This window comes from Strix aluco, chromosome 17 (assembly GCF_031877795.1).
Source record: "Strix aluco isolate bStrAlu1 chromosome 17, bStrAlu1.hap1, whole genome shotgun sequence".
Classification (NCBI taxonomy): Eukaryota; Metazoa; Chordata; class Aves; order Strigiformes; family Strigidae; genus Strix; species Strix aluco.
The window spans coordinates 4,401,820-4,425,896 of record NC_133947.1 but is presented as its reverse complement, the minus strand read 5'-3'; the positions used below and the strand labels follow the sequence as shown (position 1 = coordinate 4,425,896).

Below are 24,077 nucleotides of genomic sequence, written 5' to 3'. Positions count from 1 at the left end.
CTGCAGCTTTTCAGTGTTAAATTCACGTAGTGTTCTTTAGACTTCAGACTGGTCAAAGAAAGATGGATTTGTGTCCACAGAGACATTTAAGTCTAGTAAACAGAGCCAATGTTTGTTTGTTTATTTTAAAGTCAAGAGTTGCATCCACTGCAAATTACATAGACTTAGGGCTTTCTAAAGGAGAAAAAGAGGAAAAAAGCAAAAGTTTTCTGCCATTGGATGAAATTTTAATTTCTGTTTCCATAAGAGCAGAGGTAGAGGTAGAATTTGAAAATCTGGACAAGATCTCCTTTCCTTGAGCTGTGTTATTTATTATAGAGCAATAGTTTGATTTTTTCCCCAAAACCTATGCACATATATTTGGAAAAAAAAAATTTTACATATATATCTATGGTGTATATGTGTGTATGTGTGTGTATATATATGAGTGCATCTCAGTAGTCATGTAACATCCCAAGGAATCATTGTCACAGGGCAGCAAGGAGGATGAGCGCAGGATTTCTGATGAGAGTCCTTGCAGCCATGTGCTGGAAGTGTGAGCAGTTCATCTGTACTGTGTTGCAGATGGGTTTTCTATACTGTGTATAAACAGTGCCTAGAGCAATAGTAACAGCTCTACCTGACAGCAGCTGAGCATGGCGATCCCTAATACTCAGGCCTCGATGAGTTTCTGATTTGTCTCCTCTGTGTGGTTGAAATCTTCTGCAAAACCACCCAAGTGAGCCATGGCCTGTTGCTGCTGGTTCAGGCAGCTGTGCAAGGTGTGGTCCCTCATAGTGACTGAACACTATGGAATCCATACGTCCTTGAAGACTTTTTGTGCTTGCAGCTTCTAAGGACACTTTGGAGAGAAGTTGGCTGTGTTAATTCATTGCTGAGCATTCATCTACCTGTGCTACCTGAGAAGAGCAATGTGGAGCAGAGACGTTGCTTGTTTAAAAAATTAGACTTAATTTCTCTCAGGATTTTCTCTGTCTCTAGTCAAGTTTGTTTTAAACTAATGGAAGTAATTAGCGAGTCACAGAGGGACTTTGTCTAAGAGGTAGCCATTTTTAGATAATGGAGCATAAAAGTCGACACGGTGACATATGACACCAGAGCAGCATATTGGAGCCATGCGCTGTGTCTTAAGCAGATGTTTAAGTACTTTGAATACTGAAATCACTACGTACACGTATAGGACGGGATGGGTTTTTTCTTTTCTCTCAGACTGCTAGTACACTGTAGGGCTTTCTTTTAATCTCAATAAAATCAAAGTAAGCTCTGAATTGTTTTTAATGTGCAGTCATTATCACTCCGTTCTCTCTTCTTCAGATATCTTTTTGTATATGATATGTGGGTACTTCAGGAAGCATGGATGGAACTTGCTTTTTGCATTGTCATTACATAACAGAGTGCAATAATACACCAACTGATGTACCTCATTTCTAACAACGCTGATGGCATGGAACTGAAGATAAATACCGTATTAGCAGCAAAGCACTCGATGTGTTCACACATATTTATTATCGCTGTGAATGTGGGGGAGATTTGCAGAAATTCCTGAGAGGTGAAGATCTCGCAGCAGGGTAGTCCCCAGGGATGTGGGGGATCTCCCCTAGCAGCACCGGCCGCCTCACAGATCTTTGAGGCCATCCCAGTTTCTCCAGTTGTGCAGCGTTGGTTCTTGTAGGTCCTACCAAATCATGGGTGTGTTTAACATAATTCAGTGTTTTCATGGATTTATATTTTTCAGACTAGGCTAAAAACCGTGTCTTTACTGTCAAAGCAAACAGGCCCTGGCATGGGTCAGAGAACTGACCTGGGATTGCCCGTATGGTCAGATTGGTGGTAGCACCACAGAGTTTTGGAGTTAATGTTGACCACACGTTCTCCCCAGCAGGCCATTTAGAAGTGAAACATGATTTTGAGGGATAAGAAATTTTGTCCTTCAGGAGATGAGCTGTTGTGTGCTGGTTGACCTCAAGGGCCGGAGCACTGGCTCGCTAGTGTGGACTGGCAGCCCTCAGCACTGGTTGGGTTTGGGTGGGATGGCCCATGTGCTGCTACATGGTACCTCGAGGAGGGCCCAAACTCCAGCTCTGATGATGCTGAAGTTTGAAGCTGCAACACAGGCGTGTATTTTTTTAAGTTTGGCTTCCAACTTGTACATCTGAGCTTTGAGGTTTGAGATAATTCCTAGCTTTTCTGGAATCTATGGAAGACTCAATCCTGTAAGGCTTTCTTCTTTACTTATTTAACTGGTGGAAGTCTCACTTTTGTAAGACAGAGGTCCCTTCCTCCAGGCCACTGAGTATCTGCTCTGCGCTCTGACACTCAGTGACTAAAAGCAAGGGTGCCGAGAGCTTCAGACTGTGGTCAAAGTAGAAATTAAATAATACCCTGTCCCTTAAAAATTGTGACCAAAGTTTCATCTAAACTTTGAGTAATGCAGGAGATGCTACTTCATATTACATTGAAAAATATCTGTTATGCTTCTAGAGATAGAAAGCAGACATAACTGGTCAAATGTCTTGACTAAAGAATGTCAGATGAGATAGACGTGGAGGTTATTTGTTGCAGTCTGAGCTACGGTGAAAAGATGGGCAAACCCCCTGCGTTTGGAAACAAAACTGAGGGACTTTTGTTTTCCCTGGATTCCAGATTAAACAAGATTTTAATGATGTAGTCTATGACAATGAAATTGCTTAAAAGCATTACCCATGGGGTTTTTGCATACTGGATAACTTTATCCATCTTCTTTTTTATAAATCGATGTGTGACATTTGCTGTTTGTGCCTAATAATTACTGTAGCATTAGGTAACAGTTCCCACCGCAGATATAAAAATGTACAAATGTGGTCTAAATAAACGGAAAGGCATGGAAAGCCTTTGTAAGATGTATGGTTACGACATGATCACAGCACCCCAGTTACTGAGAGGTGCAGTTTGGTGAAGGAGGGGACGGATTTTCGTGTCCTCCACTACAGTCTGCTCCTCCTGTCTCCATACTGTGATGGTACCGGGGACTCTGGCAGCAGGACTGGTTGAACAGTTTCCTGGCTGATTTTTTCTTTTGCCTGTGCCATCCCTCGGATATTTTTATTTAAATCCAGATTAGTCCCTGATTCAGCTCAAAGCAGCACTACAGAAGCGGTCAGCTCTGGTATGGGGGGAAGGGGACGACTGGGGTAATCTGGCCCAGTAGCTCCTCTCACCTGAATTGCCACTGCATCCCTTCTCCTCCCACCACAGCCAGTCTAGGTAGGATTCATCTGACCTAGCTTTTCTTGTGCAAAAATTAAACACCTGCTGAAGCTGCATCAGACTTGGACTAGCAGGTTTTCCGTATCTCAGGGCAGGCTAGGAGCATCGCTGCTAAGCACTCAGGAGCCCCAGCACGAGAACCCGTGTAACGATCCTAGCTAGAAAGCTGTATATCCATTCTCACTCACTTGAGATGTTTTTACGGATACAATATGTTTTCCTTCACCACATGTGTGTTCCGCCCTGTGGATTACTCAAATGGCAGAAAATGTTTTGTTTCCAGTGTGATTAGCTGCAGGTTCAATTTCTATCAGATTTGTCAATTTTGTCATATAATAGTTTGGGTTTTTTCCAGCCTAATGTATGTGACAGGTTTCATAATGCCAATAACATTAGTTTTCAAACTAGACTGTGAAAGAATTTGACCAAAAAGCACTGAAAATAAAAATATCAGCAACTGGGGAGCTTTGATCTGACAGTGTAGGCTTTTAAATGACACATTGTGGTTTGTGAAGTGAAGTTTTACAGTTCCTCTTTGCGGTGTGGAGGGGTCGGACAGGGTGGGAGTGCAGCTGTCGTTGGGGGCATCTGGTTCCAGCAGTGGATGTGTTCTGCAAAACGTTTTAAATTTTTTTTCTCTGTTTAATTTTTTTTTGTTTTTGTATTTCTGATAATGGAATTGTTATGGGCTTTTGAATTTCAGTTAAGAATGTGCAAATAGGCTATCTGGTAAGTAGGTTATTGAAGGGTTAGGGAAATGGAGAACATTTCGTGCAAAAAAATACCCACAGTGTGGGTAATAGACTCCAGTCGAATTTAAAAGATAATGGCGACAAGGGAGAAATCCACTTGTAGAAATGGGGAACAGCTGTGTTTGAGATCTAATGAAACTGTATCAAATACTTTAAAAATGGCTTACAACTTCTTCCCTGGGGAATGGAGATAAAGCACAAGAGCACTCCTGAAAGGTCGAAGAAACAGTTAAATCATTTCCTTGATGGTTATTAGAGATATAGAAGACATCAGTGAAAATTAAATGTCTGAAACTTGTATTTGATTGCTTTCCTTATCACACTAATCTCACACGTTTCTTCCATCTCTTACTCTCTGTTCTAGTAAAATTTAATAACTGTGCCGGTAACAAGGGAGTTCGGTATGAAACCAACAGCCTGGACTTCAAGGTGAGGGTGGATGGGACCATGTATGCTGCCCACCACGTGCAAATGCCCTCGAAGCAGCTGATCCTGATGGTGACTGCGTGGGACCCCCAGACCCTGGGCAGATGGGAGGCAATTGTCAGGTTTCTGGTGGCAGAGAAGTTGCAGCACAGTGGACACAAGGTAAGAAGTTTTCAAAGCTCTTCTTCTTACTTCATTCTTCCTTTGCCTGTCTTCCCCAAACCTTCAAAAGTTACATGAGGTGTCAGATTGTTTGTGTTGCCTGGTCTGTGCTTCCTCAGGAAGTGGCCAGGTAGAAGATACCACAAGCAGCACCAAACTTCTTGCAAATGATCCTTGAACCTCTCTGACAGAAATGATTTAAGGTCACCAGTGAGGGAAGCGTTCTTTAAGTTCATACTTTTGTATTTTTAAGTGACCGCTTGGCTCTGTTACATATTGCAGCTTATATACCTTGTGTTTGCATCTCCCTGCTATTACTTTCTCTTGACTTGAAATAAAACCTGCAAATGAAGGGTGCCTCCCTCTCTCCAGAGCCAAAGTCAACCCTCTTCTTGAGAAATACGAGGTTAAGTTCGGATTTCTTTTGTGACAGTGTAGACCTGGAATCGCTCGCTGGCTGTTGCTGCCATGCTGCTAAGACATCTCGCTGGTTTTCACAGTGATTCCTTTCTCTCCACGAGCCATCTGCATGGCCCTGCAGCTCTGTGGGGGACTTCCAGAGGGGAGATTCAGGCTTGTTCCCTTCCGATGCAGCAAGGGCAGGGAGCACTGCTGCTGCCTGATAAGGGACACGTGCTCACACGCAGCGCGGGCCAGCGAGGCAGCGAAGCGCAATGTGGCACTGCAGTGGCAAACGTCTCCTCTGTTCAGTGCCAGCGTCTTCTCGACCCCACATCTGAAGAGTGAAAAGCCAGCACCATTCAGTATTTCAGACGGAAGGTTACAGATGCTTTCTTTCTTTTTTAGTTTCATACGTGTAGCTGAAAAGCAGGAAGGATCTGTCCCTGTCCGGCAATCTGAGAGCAGTTAAATACAGCCGTGGGCTGCCCAGTGCCACTGTATCTGGGGACTGCTCCGTGAAAATGCATTTCTTCTGGTCTGCTCCTTGAGCAGCTGCCTCTGTCCCACCTCTTCCATATCATCTTTGGCAGCAGCAGTTCACCTTTTCATTTTCTTCTTCCTTTTCCATGTTAGTCTGGGCTGAAGATCCTGTACTACGCTGAGTAAATGCAGCTATATTGTGTGTCACCTCCTCAAAAAAATCAATTCTGTGATGGTTGGGTGCTTACATTTAAGCAGGATTTGGCAGGAAATTGGTTGAAGAACCTGATTTATTGCTGGATCTTGAAGACCTGCAGTGCAAGGATGAAGGTGTGTGTCCTGGGGAACAGTCCTGGCTAGTTCAGGAACAGGCAAGGTCACTTGGCCATGGCTGTAGTTTGGACTAATGCACTACAGTAATTGTCAAAATAGCAAGACTGGCCTTTCCTCTTTTGTGCAGTGCTTGGGCAGAGAGGGCAGGGCAGGGAAGGAGGGGGGAAGGAGGGAGAGACTTTCTGTGCCATATTGTCAGAATGCCGCCATGGGAGTCTGTGCCATTTGAGAGAATTTTTGCCACACGCAAGACAAGAAGGAAAAGACTTGGAGAGACTTAAATCTAGCAGTTGCCCAATGGGCTGACCCCTGAGGTTTTGCATGGCTTAGAGTCATATAAATACACTTCTGCTGCTCTTCAGTAAGGCTCTGGCTTGTGCAAGATATAATTAAGCCCTGTATGTTATGTCAACTGTATTTGCCATTTTCTAACCAAAGAAATACTGCTTCCTTCTAAAAGTAATTAAATATTGAAGGAACAAAGTAAGATGTCTTATATACTGCTTTAAATTTCTTCTCAGTGTAGCAGAAAGAAAACTGAATAAGCACACATTTCTGTTTTAGTAAAATATTTGGTTGGAAATTCATCTAATGTTAATGTAAGCTGAACTCTGGTTCAAAACAGAGAGAGCTAAGCTTTTTAAAATTCATATCCCTCCTTTCTAAAAGCCTTATTAGAGTGTAGTTTGAGGCTGGAAAAATATGGAAAACAAGACTAATGACAAGGTCATAAGCAGTTTTATTGTGGGTCCCTATAGCAGGCATCCGACTTGTGTTTCATTTAAATGCTTGTGCTTTTTGCAAGCAAAATACTCCTTTGTTCACTAAAGAAATAAATATGATTATGAGATTATTTTAAAAAATAATAGTGTTTATGCTAAAAAACCACCAAAACCTAACAATATCCAGTTCAATGTGGTTTAGGCCATGACCTTAATATACTACATTTCATGCTTTTACTAGAAACAGATTTCACATTTAGTTTTGTATAGTAGAATATGATTCAAGCAGAGCTACATAATTATTTTAAAGACATTTCAGACTGTTGTGGTATATTCAGGATATGGAGACAGTAAATATGGGAGAGAAAGGAGGAGGTGATGTGAGAAAGGGAGAGAGACTAACTCTCTGTTCTGGCATATACATCCATTTCCATTTTACTTTGTAAATTTATGACTGATTTTGTGAAAATGCTGAACAGTTCCCAGACATTAAAAATAATTGGCATAAAATTTGCCTTACCACACCTACTGATATCTGTTTGCTGGCACCTACAGCACAAACAAGTCCTCCTGCCTTGCTCACCCGTCCTCTGTGTTTCTGTAGGCTTCTCCGTGACTGATGGCCCTCAGCTGGGGCAGCCCCACTGTGTGATGGGAAATTTGTTGCCCCTCTGAATCACCTCTGAAAGGATAAATCAGATTTTAGTTCACAATTATCCATGGATTAAAGCTTCATGAAAACATGATTAGCCCTGCTAGGATGGCCATTATTAGACATTTGGCTTATTGTGGAGGTTAATACAAAATAAATGTTACAGGATAAGTCAGCGTTGTTGGGATACTGGCTGAGGTCGCAGGGGCCCAGAAGTGAGGTCTCTGCTCTGCTGCAAATTTCTGGTGCACTCTGCGGGGAGCAAACCCGGTCTCCTATAGCCTGCCTGCAAAACGGAGGCAGTGGTCTACTTCCCAGGAGGGCACAGAGGATAAACCTCTCGATACATGATCCTTTGGGTTTGTGATCCTTTATTATCACAATATATAAGATTGGAGATCTGTGTGATGGTCTGGGAGAGCTTTGGTGGTGGCCAGCACGCTTTCAGGGTGGCAGATTAGTTCAGGATGGCTCCTCTCGGGATAGCCATCCCCTAGTGTGTGTTCATTGCAAAATCAGAGGTTTTGTGTCTGTACCTGCACCTGAGATCCCAGAGCTGTGCCCTTCCTCCCAGTGTAAGCTGACATTTTAATGGTGAGTGACCCAATACAGTGAGAGTTTCCCTTCCTTCATAGCGTTTGCCTTATAAATGTGCTAATTGCTTTAGATGACTGAATAGCGTGAGCAAATCTGCCGATTTTTACTGGTAACCAATGTAATGAAAGAATTCTAACTACTTAGAATTAAAGTTTAATGCTAGTAGGATGCAATGATAGCAAAGAGGGTAAATATTTTTAAAATGTATTTTATGATACATGAAGCATACATTTTCCCCTCCTCCCCAGCAAACACTTGAACGTAAACTTTTTTCTAGTTAATACAAGTGATGTTAGTAACTCTAGGAACTTTTTTTGTTCAGTCTTGCAGGAAACCTGATAGCAATTCAATTAGAAAATGCAAATGAGGTCACATATTTCCCACAGGAGTGCTGAATTACCCCAGAGGAAACTGAGTGATATTCTAGCATAACAATAAATACTTAAGATAAAGTTTCTTCTACTGTTCTTGTCTGGCTACCTGTTGTTGCAATTGGAAGTATGAGTCGGACCTGTGGGTATAATTTGGAAAGAAGAAGAGAAAGAAAGAGAGCAAAAAGAAAAAAAAAGTTTTTTATGAAATAATATAAAGTCCTTGTAGCTTGTGTCAGCATTTATGAAAGAGAAACTTGAGTGGGATAATGCTGCAGAAGAAAACAAAGTAAAGCCAGGCTTTACTTAATCAGGAATTACCAATGCAGTATCTTCTTTTCTAAGAGCACATGCTATTATTTCTAACATTTGGATACTGATTCAACCGAAAGTCTAAAAATGAAGATTATGTATGTGAACAGTGATATTGCTGAAGACTTCAGTCTTCAGAGTGTCCTCTGTTTCTTTGTTGCAGAAACTCAAGTCTTCCTAAGCACATGGATAGATCTATAGCCATTCGTGCTTCACTTCCCACGCTACCCTCTGTGTCCGTACAGTCCAAGCTCCTCCTCATCACTCCTTGCTAATCAACGTCCTCCACTCCCTGTGTTGGCTTGTCCTATCTGAAGTTCTGGCCCACTCTTTCATATTGATCTGTTCTTTATTTTTGAGTGCTTGTATGTGTCTCAGCATGTTAAGGCATATCTGGCAAATTTTCTTCTCTATTTGTTTATCTGTTTCTCTGTAGTTCTCACCTCATGAGTTAAAATCAGGAACACAGAAATACAGCATAGAAAGGAATTCACAGCAAAAGAGCTTGGAGATATAGGATATATTCAGTACATGTAGGATGCCACTCATCTGCTGCCAGAGACTTATTTTAGAAAAAAAGTGTTGTTTTCTTTGAATCATGTTTATGTCAACCTAAGTTTCTCATTGTCTTAGCTTCTCAAATTCTGAGCATGGAAGTATGTAAATTTTTGCAATGTTAAATCGCTGGGAATGGTGCAATTAAAATCTTGCAAATATATGGGTATGCAGCTAGTGTTTAAAACATTGAGAACTACTGTCAGAAATCAATCCTCACTTAAGCCCAGCTTGTGTTTTATTACGTCTCATCTTATTTTGGGCTTCTTTCATAACCCAGGTCCACAGCCATACAATATGAATGTGAAAAGCTGATTCTTACAGCCAGAGGTTTTTTTATTTAAATACTTTAAATAATCATCTCTGGCATTTTACCCAGCTGAGGTGTTAAATTCCAGTACAGCCTTTTATTGCTGATCACAAATACAAAGGTCTCTGGGCAAGGAAAGGCTTATTCAGCACTGATCTTGTTTATGACCTCAGTTATTGTGCTAGCCAGGATGCTCTGCGCAAGGCCTGGAAGCGATGAAGATGTAGCCTTCCCTTGATGGAAGAAAATGACAGCTTAAGTGGGAGTTGTGCTTCCAGTGCTCCTGGTCTTCCTGATACTTTCAAGTGAGTGAGCCTGGAAGAAATGGGAAAAAGAGCTGCTGCATTTGTTTCCTTCCTTCCCCTGCATTGAGGTGAGATATTATGTATGGCATCAGGGTGATGGAGTTTGCCCCATCAAACTGCGTTATCCCTAGAGAGCGACTGAAGAAATGAGACTGTGTTTGTCATCCTGCCTTTTTCTGGCCATATTTATGCCCATTTTAAGTATTAGGTCATTACACTGGGGCTGTCCTGTTTGACTATCTCTGTGGGGGATCCAAGGCAGTATCTAAGTTCAGTAAAATGGCAGCTGGCATCATTTTTATTTCTGTATCTTCATCAGTGAAGCAAGGCCTTGACTGATCACAGTTGGTGATGGTAGATAAAGAGATTTCTGTTTTCTTTAGGTAGCTTGTGAGACATTGTGTGGAGTTTTAACAAATCAGATCAGTGGAAAAAGATGAGAAAGTGGATGACTAATAAATTATTATAATGTAATTGTTACCAGTGAGACTGCTCATGTTAATTGTGGGAGTCTAATTAAGATGCATCAGGTGACCTTGTCTGACCTCATGGTTAAGTCAGTTTGAACATCTAGCATTTAATTGTCGCATGAGATGAAAGTGATGTTTGTGAAAACACGTGAACTTACTTGGCCTGATTTTCAGGTGTGTTGAATCACATTGCCTTGCATTGAAGCCAAGATAAGAAATGACATACAGGTGCTCATTGCCTTGGAAAATCAGCCCACTATGGGAAGTTTCCGAGCACTGCACTTGCTGCATTTAGTTCTTAAGTAGTCAGCATCTTACCAAGGGTCAGGCTCAAAGCTGTACTAGAAAGATCATCCGTAAGTGAAATTCACTCCAGATCTGTCTTCCTTCAAACAAAGAGAAGTCCTGAGGATTGAACTGCCTACGCGGAAATAAGTTTTTTCTGATAAAACAAAACCCTTGGACTGCTGCGTACTGCCTGCCTGTGATGTGTGCCTTGCCCTTGCAAGATCAAAGCCTTTGACCTCCGGTTTCATATTCTTTGTTGTTAACTGCTGAAGTCTGACTGCCGCTTCCAAAAAATATTTTGAACTGAATTTCCTAAAAAAAACCTTCATTGCTGTGTTAATCCATTGACAGTTGCGTGTAAATGTGAAGTTGAGTAAAGACAAAAATTGCTTCAGGTAGGCACATCCATTAGAATAGATCTTTTTCTAGGGCTGTGAGTGTCCACCTACCTTTTCTTTAGCCCAGCGAGCTGAGACAGCTTGGTAGTTACACAGTCAGGGTGAGGAAGGGCTTCGGTTCCTCCCAGCCTCTGGAGGCCAGGTCCTTGCTCGCTGGCCGTGGTCCGTGGTAGTGCAGCTGCATCGCACCTGCTGGCCAGAGCAGCGAGAAGAGCCAGCCCAGTGTGGGTGTCCAGCGGGGCAGGCTGGGCTGGGCACGCTGTCGTTACTCCCAGCGAGGAGTGGGATTTGGAACTGTCCCCATCCAGCAAAGCATTTAAACACACGCCTAAATTTCGTCATGCAAATGGAGAGAAGATGAACGTGTTCGCATGTTCAAATTTAAGCATTTGCTTAGGTGCGCTGCAGAATTGGGGAATAAAAGATGAACAGCCTTTTCTCAAGAGCCTCTTGAAATAACCAAAGGATAACTTGAAAGGGCAAACTCGCACGCTGGCACTGGGGAGAAGTACCAGAATGAATTACTCTGCTTTGTGCTAAAGTAGCAGTGGTGCTTGTGATCTCTTAAATATCTTGTGATCTTTTTACTTGCAAACATTATGAAGAGAAGGAATATTGTTACATTTAATTCATTATGATTATTTTAATTCATGTATCTTTGGAACCTCATGGCTTTAGAAAAATAAAATGAGATTAAAATTTTTCACTGGCTTGTTAAGGGGTGGATTTGCTCCTGCTTCTTTCTGTGGTGAAGAACAATTGTAGTAGGCTGAGTTCTAGAAGCAAAAGAAATGTGGTTGGGAACCATATGTCAAATTACTTGTTAGAAGTTTTATCTTGGTGGAAGAACTCAGCTTGCTAGTCCAGATATTTCATACATTTTTCTCCACAAGATATGTGCAGAACAACTGAGAGGCTATGAAGCTGCAGTAGCAGTTTTTACTGTATAGTATATGATGAGATCTTCCACCTTTATTCCTGTCCTGTAGGTATCTGAACAGGTAACAAGTATTCTGTAATTTAATAGCCATGCTCTTGAGAAGTACTTGTAGTTCTGAAGCCATTGTGTGTGGCTTCTTCCAATTATGAGAATGACATTAACTTGAAGATAGAAATGTCTTTTTGTAAACACTAGAAGGTAGAGTACAACAGTAATTTAGATGTTTCTTAAACAATCCTACCTAAGAAGCACTGCAAGATTAGATCGTACAAAGGGAAAGTGAAAAGGTCAAGTTGATGTGGGAAGCTTTACAAGGAAACAGCCTCATCAGAACTTTTCATGTTGGGATAAGATGTTCAAGCCTTAAAATGAGAGAGAAAAGTACATCGAGAGCTGTGCTTTGTGGATGATGTCATCTTCGTCTGTTCAGTGAAGGTTCTTGCAATATTCAGAGCCTGACAATGACAAGAGTATCACAGGTGCTTGAAACCTGTGAGAACCATAAAAGATTCCTCCAAAGGCAGGTAGATTTGGTATGTGATTCTTCCAGAGAATGGAGGAGGAAGAACATCATTTGAAAACTTGAAAGCGGTGCGCGGTCCAGAAGATACCTCTAATCATCACTGTGGTGTGGTACCACAGAATAGGTTCCAACACAGCTCTGCCTCTCCACCCCAGCCGAAACTTCCCTCACCTTAGAGATACCTTTCGCATTTCATGTCTGATCAGTAATGAACGTGAGCCTGCAGGTGTCCTTACTCTTCTAGTACAAAAGCAAAGCATATTGAAGTGCTCTGGTGACTTACCAGATTTCAACTTAAAACAGTGACAATTTGCCAAACGTTTAGGCAAACAGAAGGTGCGGGTGAGTTCAGGTGATTTCTGAATTTCAATTAAATTGTACTGGGAAATCAACATCTTCTGTCCCAGCGGGGTCACCCGGTGAGCAGCCACCTGAAAAGCCATGTTCTGGCTCAAGGTGCGAACTTGCATGTTCGCTGCAGTCTGTGTCTACAAGGTCCTTATCTGAGCCACTAACGTTCTTAGTTTTCTGATCAAAGCAAATAAATTGTATTTATTTTTTTAAATAAGCATCTTCTGTGGCAACTTGTGGGTTATGCCCAGAGCTAGTGGGTGTCTCTCTTCTCTGGAGTCCGGACTTAACTTAGCATTTAATTACAGTTGCCCACTAAGAGCCCTGCCGCATCTTTTGTGAAGAAAGGATTTTCTCCTGCCTGACTTACAAGCCAGTGTTGTGTTCTCCCTATTTAAAAATACTTGTTATTCTTCTTCAGCTTTTTTCTTGCTTTGCAGCCCTACAAAACTAAGGAACATTTTGATTCCTCAGTCACACTGATCACATTTTATTAGTTATATCGGATAAAATTTGCCAAAGCCTGCAAAGCCAGCCAGATACCTAACAACCTTAAATTTGCAGGCATGTCTCATTTTTCAGCTAACAAGGAACAGTGCACATACAGGCGGTTGCTCAGCTTTGACACAGACTCCTTGGAAGAGAGGGGCATTTGGCATGGCTGATGCATGTGTGTGCGTTTTACATGGCTCGTCCTTCTCCTCTGGGGGCAGTAACTCTGTTAGATTTTAGTCAAACTTTTTCTTCCCTGTCAGCTGATGTGTTCTGGAAGCTCATGCACTTGCCAAATCTGACAATTTTTCTTACTAATTGACTCTAATGTGAACTGTTCTATGCAGCCCCACTGCTAGCTGATAAAAAAAAAAAAAAAAAAGTAATGAATTTTTGCTTAACTAGCTGATTTAATTAAAATGTTTTATACTGTAATTGTATGGTTTCTATAAATGGAGAGGTAATTTTGTTTAATGAGTTCCTAACCAAACATAACATTCCTGACTGTATGTAGCCAGATTTGATAAAGGTCACAAACGCTGAGATTCCACTGTTTGCTTTTGTAAGTCGTGATGATCAAACAGCTTGATTTGGCACTTGAAATATCATGTCAGGATTGGTTCCCTCTACTCCTGTTTATACCAGAAATTATTAGTATAGTTTTAGGAGCAGAGGGGGTTCTTCTCTGTATCTGAACACTGTTCATTATCTTTAAAGTGGAAGTCTACTGCCAAAATCACGTCTCATTGTCAATTAGTGGCTTCTCTGCAAACACATTAATTTAATGCCCCTGCTGAAGAACTGTGCACATTGGAACATCTTGCTGCTAAACCACTAGTTTTTCAGAGCCCTTTGACACAAATCATTCATGAACAGCAATTTGTGCCATGATGGTAATGGGACATGACGTGAAGCTATCTTTGATTAAATTTACCACAGCTTAGAACTATTAGTAAATAGAGCTAATATAGGTAGTCATAACAGATTTCTGGAAGGTGGATAAGGAGAAAAACAGATTATGGATTCCTAACCTGTGCAGTTCCTAAAGAATGCCTTCACATAGAATGGCTGTAATAAATGAAAGTCTAGAGTAAAAAGTTTGATCTTCTTAAAACTATTTTTTTTCCTGTCTCCAACTTTGGCAAATTCAGCAATGACCTAAATAAAAAAGAATCAATTACCCTAAAATAAATAAATTTGCTGTTTGTTCTGCAACCCTTTCATTATACTGTATGAAAACACAAAATGAAATATCTCTCTCTGCTAAAAGATCAAAAACTGGGAAAATGGTGCATTTTGGGAAAAAAGGGCTCATTCGTCCTCCACTGCTGTCCCTGATGTCAGCAGAATGTTGTCTCCTTAGAACAGAATTCATGCAAATGTTTATTTTGCAGCACTCTCATGTTCCCTTTGTTAAAGAACTAAGCTAAATTTTCATTGTCTTATTTTCTGTTTGGTAAATATCATTTTCTCCTGTCCTTTCTGCAGCTACCATGGAAACAAGCAAAAATGCTTCAGATTAAATATTTTTAAATAGATTTTTTTCCTTGGTAGAAAATTGTACCAGTTTTCAAAATGCGTATTGATATAGGAGATGAAGGGAAATATGTTTGAGCAATGGACTAAAGGTGGCTTTGTATCCCCTTGTATTGATAAAAATATATTAAAAACACGTTGCCTCAGTCAAACCCTAGGAGTGACACTAGAAACAAAGCGAGCCAAGTATTATTTCTTTTCTGAAGAATATCTAGTGTGAAGTGTTAAAGATCCTATGAAAATAATAAGACTGGCATATAAATAAAACACAGGTTAAATCGTAAATAATTTTGATACTTGGAAAGTAAAAGCCTTACCATCTCTCCTCCGATTGTAGGTACTTTTCATTCCAAGTGCAAGAATAATATATTTTAGTGCTGAATCTAGAGCGTTTTGTTTTGTGGGTTGAGCCCTATAAAATTAATAATCTCCAGCAAACATACCCTAAGACGCACTGTTATTTATATGCAGAGAATGGTGGCTTATTTACCCAAACATTAGAGTGATCCAAAATGTTCAGCTAAGCAGGAACACAAAATATGATATTATATTATGTAAATGGGTTTGTGATACGCTCTGCTGGATAATAACTTCCAGATGTCTCTGTAGCCAGAGGCTGACGGATATCAAAGGCAGGTTGGCTGGGAGGGAGACGTGCCAGCTGGCGAGACTGGCTACTGCTAAGTGTAGCGGAAGGTGAAAGCTGGTATTTCTTCACACTCACTGGTTTTATTTGTGGACTAGTGAAAAGTCAGTGGCTCACAGCCTTTTATTTACGATCAGGATAGGGCTTGAGGGGCTACAGGGATCCCACGTGTCCTGTTCTTTCAATGAATTATTTTTCATCCTCTTTTGTGAGTAGGAGTTGAGTTTAGTCTGAGTCTCTCAACAAATGAAAGGCCGACAAGCCACAGACTAACACTGACAGGAGCTTATACACTAGCTAGATGACTATTGTGACTTACCTTTTATTGCCAGTGCTAAATGCAGACAAGGAGTCCCCCTGAGCTCTCAACACCGTGGTATAAATGGAGCTAGTTGGAGCACCATACAACCTCACCAGTTTGGAGGAAGGTTTCCTAAATCTGTTTAGCTTTAAAGTCTGACAGTCCCTCAGGGTTTAGCTACATGTCCTCTTCTGAACGTAGCAGGTTGTATTCACCATCATTAAATGCAATGCTAGACTGAAAAGGGACTGGAAATTACTCCTGGGAGATGTCATTGAAGTTACTGACATAGACTTCAGGAAAGCCCTACACCCTCTGTGAGCAGCCTTTGAGAAGAAAGATCTTTGCACAATCCTTATAGATGAGACTGCACCTCCTTCAACCTTGCGTTGCTTTCCGAGAGCTTGACCTGTCATCTCAGTGAAAGGTTTCCAGTTGACTTCACTATGTTTTCCATTGACTTTAACTGATAGCCCAAAACCACCCAGAAGAGTGACAAGGGGAATCATAGGGTAGATTCTGCCACACTGTACTGCAGTTAATCCTCAGCTCATCAGTGTGACGTCCTGATCCAACTCAGGGAGGATGGTCTCTGAGAGACTCTTCCCCTGTCCTACAGCTGCTCACAACAAATATTTTAGTTGTACTTTACAGAGAAAGAAGCATTTTATTAGCAGAAGGTGCAGTGGCTGCATTATGATTTGCCCATGTTGGCACTGGGCATACATATGTTACAGTTATGGGCTACAAGCCCATTGGAAGAGACACTGGACAACTCCGAGTTGTGTGTTGATCCCAGGTTTGCAGAATGTAGGCTTTAAATAATACAGCTCGCACGGCACGCTTTGCATCGCTTCATTAGCAAGCTCTGAAACATTCTGCCCTAATATGAATACTGAGGCATTAGATCATACTGAATCCAAATTCATAACAGATTTACATCCCAGCATGGTCTTTTCTCCTGTTGTTTTTCTTCATCCCACACTTTGTAATCACTTTTTCTCCTTGCACTTGAAGGTTTTAATCTGTTTTGGTTCAGCTGTATTTCTCTAGCTTATCAATGTCCTAAAGTAATAGACAGGCATAATTACTGCATTATCTGACTATTTTATATCCTCATTTAATTGTCTGTGTATTGCCAAGGACCACACTTACATATTCCGTGTTTGGTGTTTGATCCTGTTGTAACAAATTGTAAATGTCACCGTGTAATTTTCAGAATGGAGAGTGGATTTAATTTTCCACTGGGCGTGTGTTTCATGGGCTGGCATCTCTTTTACTGCAAATGCCCGTCACCCTTTCGCCATATGTAAGAGGGTGATGGCACCTCACAAAAGCAATGAGAGGGAAAGCACCCCAAAGCAGTAGCACTAGAGGTGCTCGATTTGATTGTGAGAAGGCTTATGGACAGATTGTGTTCTGATGACACTACAAAAGGTAGAGGAATATTTTATCTTTTGAAAATGTCTGCCTGAGATTCTGGAAAGCATATGGCCGCTTGTAAGGCCATGAGAGAAGGAGCAGTTGTTATCTCAGTGAAAACTGTTATTCAGCAAAAACAGAGTTGGCAGCTGTATTTTATAATTACTTAATTTGGTGTCACATCCTGCTTTTGTGTTGAACTTTAGATCCTTGCAAACTCGAAAGTACAGGAGAGTTTTCTGGGGCTCACGGTTAGTCATTGCTGTTATTCCAGAGATGTTCTTGGATGTTTCAGTCAGAGATCTGAATAGTTCTGGCATTTGTGCTCACCAGACTTTGTTACTGCATTTGTCTCACAGCTTTTAAACAGCAGAAAACATGTACAACGTATTTAAACAACACCAGAGAAATTAAGGTCATGAGAATGCATTGTCAACAAATGAAGATAAAAAAGAGCTGTTGTTTGGGAAAAAAAAATGTTGTTGCAAGACGCTTTTGAAATTCTACATACTAAATTCAGAGTCATGTTGATGATTTATTCTAATGTAGGAAAACATCATCAAGAGTGACAAGCAAGCTAGTCACTGTCTAGTCACCTGCCAGCAAATATTTCATAAAGACTAAAAAGGCTGGTACTGCCTTGCTGAGCTGACACTAATTATTTCAGTATACATGGAGCTTTGGGATTCGTGTTAATTCTCAAGTCTGTCTTTAGTTCAGACTCATTCCACTGTGTAAACTCAGCAGAGCACAAATTATTTGACCATCCTTTCATAATCTGTCCCCACGCTCACTTGCCAATTATATAAACTGATCCAAATACCTGCTCTCAAAGGATCCCCATTTGGGAATTGCAAGCCAATTAAAAAAAAGGGGGGGGATATCTACTTGTCTGTAGTTCATGTCTGGTAGTCCTATTTCATGGTGACATTCGTTTCTGGGTATCCTCTTTAGATAACATTGTTTTCGTCAGTGTTCAGAAAAGATACCTTTCTGGTGATAAAACCCTCTTCAGATGAAAACTCTATCGGATAGAGCATATTGCATCCCATAGGAAGGATGAGCTCAACAGTACCTGCCAGTATCCCGAATAGCCTGAGAAAGTCTCCCACTGCTGCATCATGATGCTGTTTCTTTGTTCATTACACACTTAAGTGAGTATTTTTAGAACAACATCTAAATATTGAACAGTGGTGTAGTGATCTTGCAGCAGCTCAGTGATGATGCTTGGTGTATAAAACAGCGTTCAGGCAAACACAAAACAGCAGTCACCTTGGTGGCGTGAGTTAGTGTGAGACAGGGTTGGAGAAACGTGGCTATGTGTGTGACTGAAAAAGACCGTATTTGTCTGCTCTCTGAAAATTCAGCTCTGGAATTGGCTCATTTGCAGTAAAAATAGCTGCATTTTTGCACAAACGCTTCCAACCATTGCAGCCAGTGGATGTCTGACCTCCACAGGTAACACAGATGGGACCCACGGTGGCCTCCTTGCTGCTATGCCCAACTCTCAGCATCCAGAACGTCCACACAGCTTTGGAGCCACCACTCAGTTCCATATACTGTTTGGTTTTCATATACTACATAGTTTTGAGGTGACTTCTTGCTTTGTTGCACTTCCAGATGAAGAACTAAAATGTGCTAATAGATGGATTTTTATCAAACTATAAACCCTGCAGCAATGATTCCCACTGAAATCAGTGCCTACAGATAACTTCTTGCAAATGTTTGTAGGATGTTTGAGTTTGTATCTTTGCAGTAAAACAAAAAGTGAGTGTGGCTTAAAATTGCAGGGGCCTCAGAAAATACTTTGATGATTTTTTGTACGGTGTTCTTGGGCATTGGTTTTGGAGTGGGAGGTTTTTTGAGAAAAACAGCTGAAAATTTTAAAATTCAGAGAATAGTATTCTCGATGGATCTTACCTCAAATGAAGAGAATGCGTCTTGCAGTCTTTCTGATTTATGAAAGTTTAAACATTTTCTGGTGGGAGTGCAGGTCACCATATGGTTAAAAAAGCTTGTCTTTGTTAGTTACCTTTTCTGCAGACTTTCCAGAAGTAATGCCTGGAATCTGAGAAGGACACAGAGTATTTAAGTATTGGGACTCACTGAAGAGCCTCTCCAAATCTACATTTCATTAATTCATCATGCTATAAACCAGAAATTTTCTAATAATGAACCAGACTCTTCAAGTCCAAACCATGGTCCCACCATTTCCATTTTTATGCCACACCATTTTAATGTGTTCAGCACCAAAGAATCCATGGGCAGAATCAGTAGTTTAAAAAAAAAAAAAAAATCACAAAGAAGGATTCAAAGGCGCCCCAAATAATGAAAATTGTTTGCTAACTGAGATGTGTTACACTTCCCGGGCTGTGCGGGGTGATGTGTATTTGGGATTTGTGTTCAAAACCCAGGTTTTATAAAAAGGTCATTCCTCATGAAGCACTAAGAAGTTGAACTAATTCTCCTTTGTAGCCATGGAGCTGACTCTCCCTCTGCTTGTGGTTTGTTTGGCTTGGCAGGATACATCTGCAGAACCACAGACTGCAGGTTACTGTCGCCCTGCTGATGCCAAGGAGCAGGGTGACTCCGTACTATAAAACTGGAGCCATGACATAAGCTGTAAAGGAATTCTCTCCCTTTTTTTTGTGTTCTGGTAGGTTACATTTATTAGAAATTTGCAGAAACTTCTTTACTCCAATGTGCTGCTAAATCTCCCTGCAGCTGGTGTAATGAAGACGATATATTCTGGGAGGCATCTTGATTTGAGAGTGACAGCTCCATATATTTGTGAAAATGAAGTGGCAGCAGAGTTGCCAGTAAAGCATATTGTGTCTTTGTGATGCAGAAATATATCATGTTAATAACAATAATTTTCACAGTTACATGTGACCATTTGCACGCAGGGAAGCGCCGTGGTTGGGAGAAGTCCTAGGAAGCAAGGAAGAAGCTAACTGGTTTTGCTTCCTTATTTCCAAAACAGCCCAAAGGACGGAAGACCATGGCTGGAGAAGTGGCGCCGCAGCAAAGCGACACTCTGCTCCCGTGGCGCCAGCATCAGAGCGCTAACGGCCTGCGGCGGCAGAAGCGAGACTGGGTCATCCCACCCATCAACGTGCCAGAAAACTCCAGAGGACCCTTTCCTCAGCAGCTGGTTCGGGTAAGTTAAAAAAAGAAACAGAAATAATAATGAGTAATGGTAAATCTTGCAGCGGGTCTAGTGAAGGTAGTAGGTGTGGTCCAAGCTCATGGCATGGGAAGTCTGGCTCAAAGCACAGTTTCGCTGCTCCTCCTCCCTCGTGCAAGAAAAGTTGCCTTTTACACACTGCTCAAATGCTTCTTTTCCAAAGTGACTTGCCCCAGTTTTCCCTCCCCCAGCTGAACGGCAGCCTAATCGCCTCCTTCCAGCCAGTCCCTCAAGAGATGCTGGCGTTGCTGCCAAGATGGCACTTTGCCCACGCTCTCATCCAGAAAAAGGCTGCAGGTGTAAAGCTGGGCTTGGTGACACCCAGCGACAAGGGGGTGCTGCCTCCTTCCCTTCCTTCGCAGAGCCGGAGTACAGATGCGTGGTGGGGCTCGAGGAGGTTGGCTGCCTGCCGCCACTCCAGATGGATCCCTCATCCTCTGTATGTTGCTAGTTTCTTTCTTTACAAGGATGATCTCTGAGATCAAGTTTACCCATGTGGTTTTCTGTGATGATTATTGGATGACAGGAAAAGAAAAAGAAGGGAAAGGGGCCTTTGACAGACACATTTGGTTGATATGTTATTGCTGTTGATAAGTGTTAGCAAAATACAAATACATGTTGCTATTCCTCTTGCGAGTGCTGGTTTCAGTTTTTGGAGCAGTAGAAAGATTAGCTGTAAAAAAAGAATTCCCTGGCAGACTTTTTCAACTCTTCCCTTGGAAGAAAATGGTGACAATTATAAAATTTCAGAACTTATTTTGAGCAACAGTGATGTGTCATTGGCATCCCTTCTCAGGAAGTTCACCTAGTCAGCTTGAAACAGTGCCTGGATTCAAGTGAGTTGTCATCATTACCTGTTTCACACTGATTAGCTGATACTGTTCTGTGCAGCCCCTGTCTGGGAGGAAGAAAGGAACTTGCTGAGTCCTTTAGAAGTTCAGGTGAACTTTGCAGTGAGTCACACAGTGACTGAAGGTGCATGTTTCCAATTCACCAAGTGTTGGGTAAACTTGAATTGTTGATGTCATTTCTTTGTGCAATTAGGGAAGTACGAGTACGACAAGGAATAAAAAAGTAGCGGGTGGCAAATGTTTTTATGTCTGTTCTGGAAAAACAAGGAAGGAAGACAAGTAGTCTTTGTGTGGTGAGCCAGTGCTGGGTATGGAGTGACCCATGAATGTGTTGTCCTGCTAAGTTAAAGAAATGTCTGAAGAGGAGAATAACCTGATATGTCAAAAATATCTTCCCAAATCACATTAATAATTTAGATTAGTTTCTGAATTCCTATGAAAAATAAGCAGAGTACTTGCAAAATGAACTTACACCCTGTCCCACTCCCTGCTGATTTCTTTTGAGCTTTGACTACACAGCGAGAGGACAACTTGGCACCAGCTTACCACGGCAAATTTGTTGATTTATAAAGACTGAAATCTCTGTGGCACTTTTCCCCCCTGCAGCCTGGTGATGAAGTAGAAGGACTCAAGAATGCAAAACTCCAGCATTAATGAAAGTGACAAATAATAAATTTTATATAGGTACAGAAGAATTGATATTCATCACTTAAACTACCAGTAACCTTGGAAAGATAACCTAGCTAATGGAAACACAGCGCTCCCAGGTTTTCAGCAATATATTCCATTGCGGTTTTTAAATACAGATGCTAGAGGAGACACTTGAAAAAGTGGTGTGGGAAGGAAAGAAATGGCTTACAAAGGGCTGCTTTCCTTTTCACCTGACATACAGAAGGTATAGGAATGACAGGGAAGATGGTACAAGGAGTGCAACTTGATTAAGCATGAGACCCCTGATGTTTCAGGCTTGGGTTGCGTTTCTGCTCATCTGCAGCATCTGGCCTGGTTGCTGGCCCCTGAACATGAAGCTTGGGTGATTCCTAGCGGGAGTTACAGCTTCCCTTCTTAGACTTTGCTCTTTAATTATCCAGAATAGGGCAAATCAATGTCTTCAAAGACCAGCACTACCTGACTATTTCCATCCACGTAATCTTCAGATTGCCCTGGAGCATTCTGCTGTCTCCTAGATCTAGGTAACAGTTTTGATCTGATTTCCCATGCTTTTGCTCACTGGGCACTGAATATTTTTGTGTCCATCTGCTCACAAACTGGAGTTAGAAGTACACATGAAGTTACAGCTCCAATCCCATTTGTACAGAAGGAAGTCTGTCGCAGTTTTCTCTGCTACTTTATATCACGTGTTCAAACCTAACACTAGTTCCTGGACACTGAACTTTTTTTGGTCCAGAGAACCCTGCTTGAGCTTACATTTTGTAGGTATAACTAATGGTAACCAGTCCCTCCATTATGCTATGTTTGGTTCTGGTTACCTTCAAGGAAAGGAAGGAATGGTATGAAAAATCTGAATATTAAAAAACCAAAAAGCCCTACCAGAAGTACATTTTCATAGTACCACTTGCTGTTTGCGTTTTTACAGGTCAGACTAATTTGAAATGCATAGGCAAATCTTTCAGGTTGCCTCCTACTCCTGCTTCCTATTGTGAAGGTAAAAATTCCATTTTATGGAAGTTGATTAGTTACTTGTCAGTATTTTTAGCAAGGCTGTGCCTGAATGAAGTTTAAATCATAGCAAAGGTGAATGCAGCTTGATGGGAGCCGAATACCTCGAAATGCAGCCCTATCTGGTTCAGCTGGGATCAACTGTAATTCTCTGCTCATTAAACCATTTCATTCTGATAAAATACATTAAATGAAAAAGTTTTTAGAAAAAAGAAAAAAGGAAGACGTCACAACATTATCCCTGCCAAAAAAACCCTCTGTTAATTACAGTGTTTTTTCTTTCAAAGGAACATCCGTGTCTGTTCATATGCATCAACCACACTAACTGGGAAATATAGTTCAGAAAAATAATATGTAAAAAATAATAATAGGAATTTCTGATTAGTTTTGGCTGCTGAAAAAAAGTACTTATTCTTCAAAGAGTTTAAATAAACATCTGACATAAGCTAAAAATCATTTTTATTGGTATAAAAAATGTTTTGCAGATTTGGTTTTGTCTTTGAGCTGAGAAAACAGTTATCAAATTTTATTGACATATGCCTATTTATTTTGCAAACATTTATGAAAATCTTAGGTTTAATTTCCTTGTGCTTCACTTCCACCTTTGTGTTAGGAATAATATTTTACATGCTGTGAAATATTTTACTGTAGTGAGGATAATTTCATTACTAATTGTCAGGTATTCTCATTATTATAACTATGAGGTCCCTAAAAATGCCTGTTAAAAATACAAAACCAATATGAAATCCCCCTTCTTCTCCAAGCAAATGACTCATGCAGCCATACTGATCAACTAAGATAATATATTAAATAGTTGTGCCCTTGCTGAGTACCATCTATTTTCGGTGACTCATACTTTTTAGCTACATGTGTAGCTAATTCTTAATTATCTATTATCTAATTTTCTATTAGTTAATCTTCTATTTCATCCTTTATTGAACTTCAAAAAGCATCTCAGTTTTGGATCCACATGCAAGTCTCCAGCTGCTTCTAACAGGAATCTCGAGTCAGGTGTCAAGGCTGAAGTCTTGACCCATCTCATTGGGCTGCATGAAAATCATTCATTTAAAAGGCCAATGGTTTGTGCAGGACAAGCCTTTGGTCATGGCGTGGTTAGATAACGGGCTTCTTTATCAGCCACTGCAACTGTATTCACACTTCTGAATGCTCCAAACTTCCAACTTCATCTCCAGGACCTTTCTAGAGCTCTTATGATCCGCCTGCCTCTAACTCAATCTGCATAGACCCTAATTTTTCCAGTTTGCCTTTATTAAATTTGGAACTGAAAAATATGGTATTTGCCCATTAGATCACTTATGATAAACAGCTTATTCATTCTCATTACACCTGCATGAAAATCCACTGAG

At 41.0% G+C, this 24,077-nt stretch overlaps 1 protein-coding gene across 1 annotated transcript in view; it reads left to right on the top strand.

Moving 5' to 3' along the window:
• CDH4 (cadherin 4) overlaps window positions 1–24,077 on the top strand; it is a 466,125-nt gene that overhangs the window by 278,279 nt on the left and 163,769 nt on the right. The window contains exons 3-4 of the mRNA XM_074843142.1: window positions 4,363–4,586; window positions 19,976–20,152. Coding sequence (XP_074699243.1) covers window positions 4,363–4,586; window positions 19,976–20,152 — 401 coding nt within the window. The remainder of the gene's footprint in view (window positions 1–4,362; window positions 4,587–19,975; window positions 20,153–24,077) is intronic.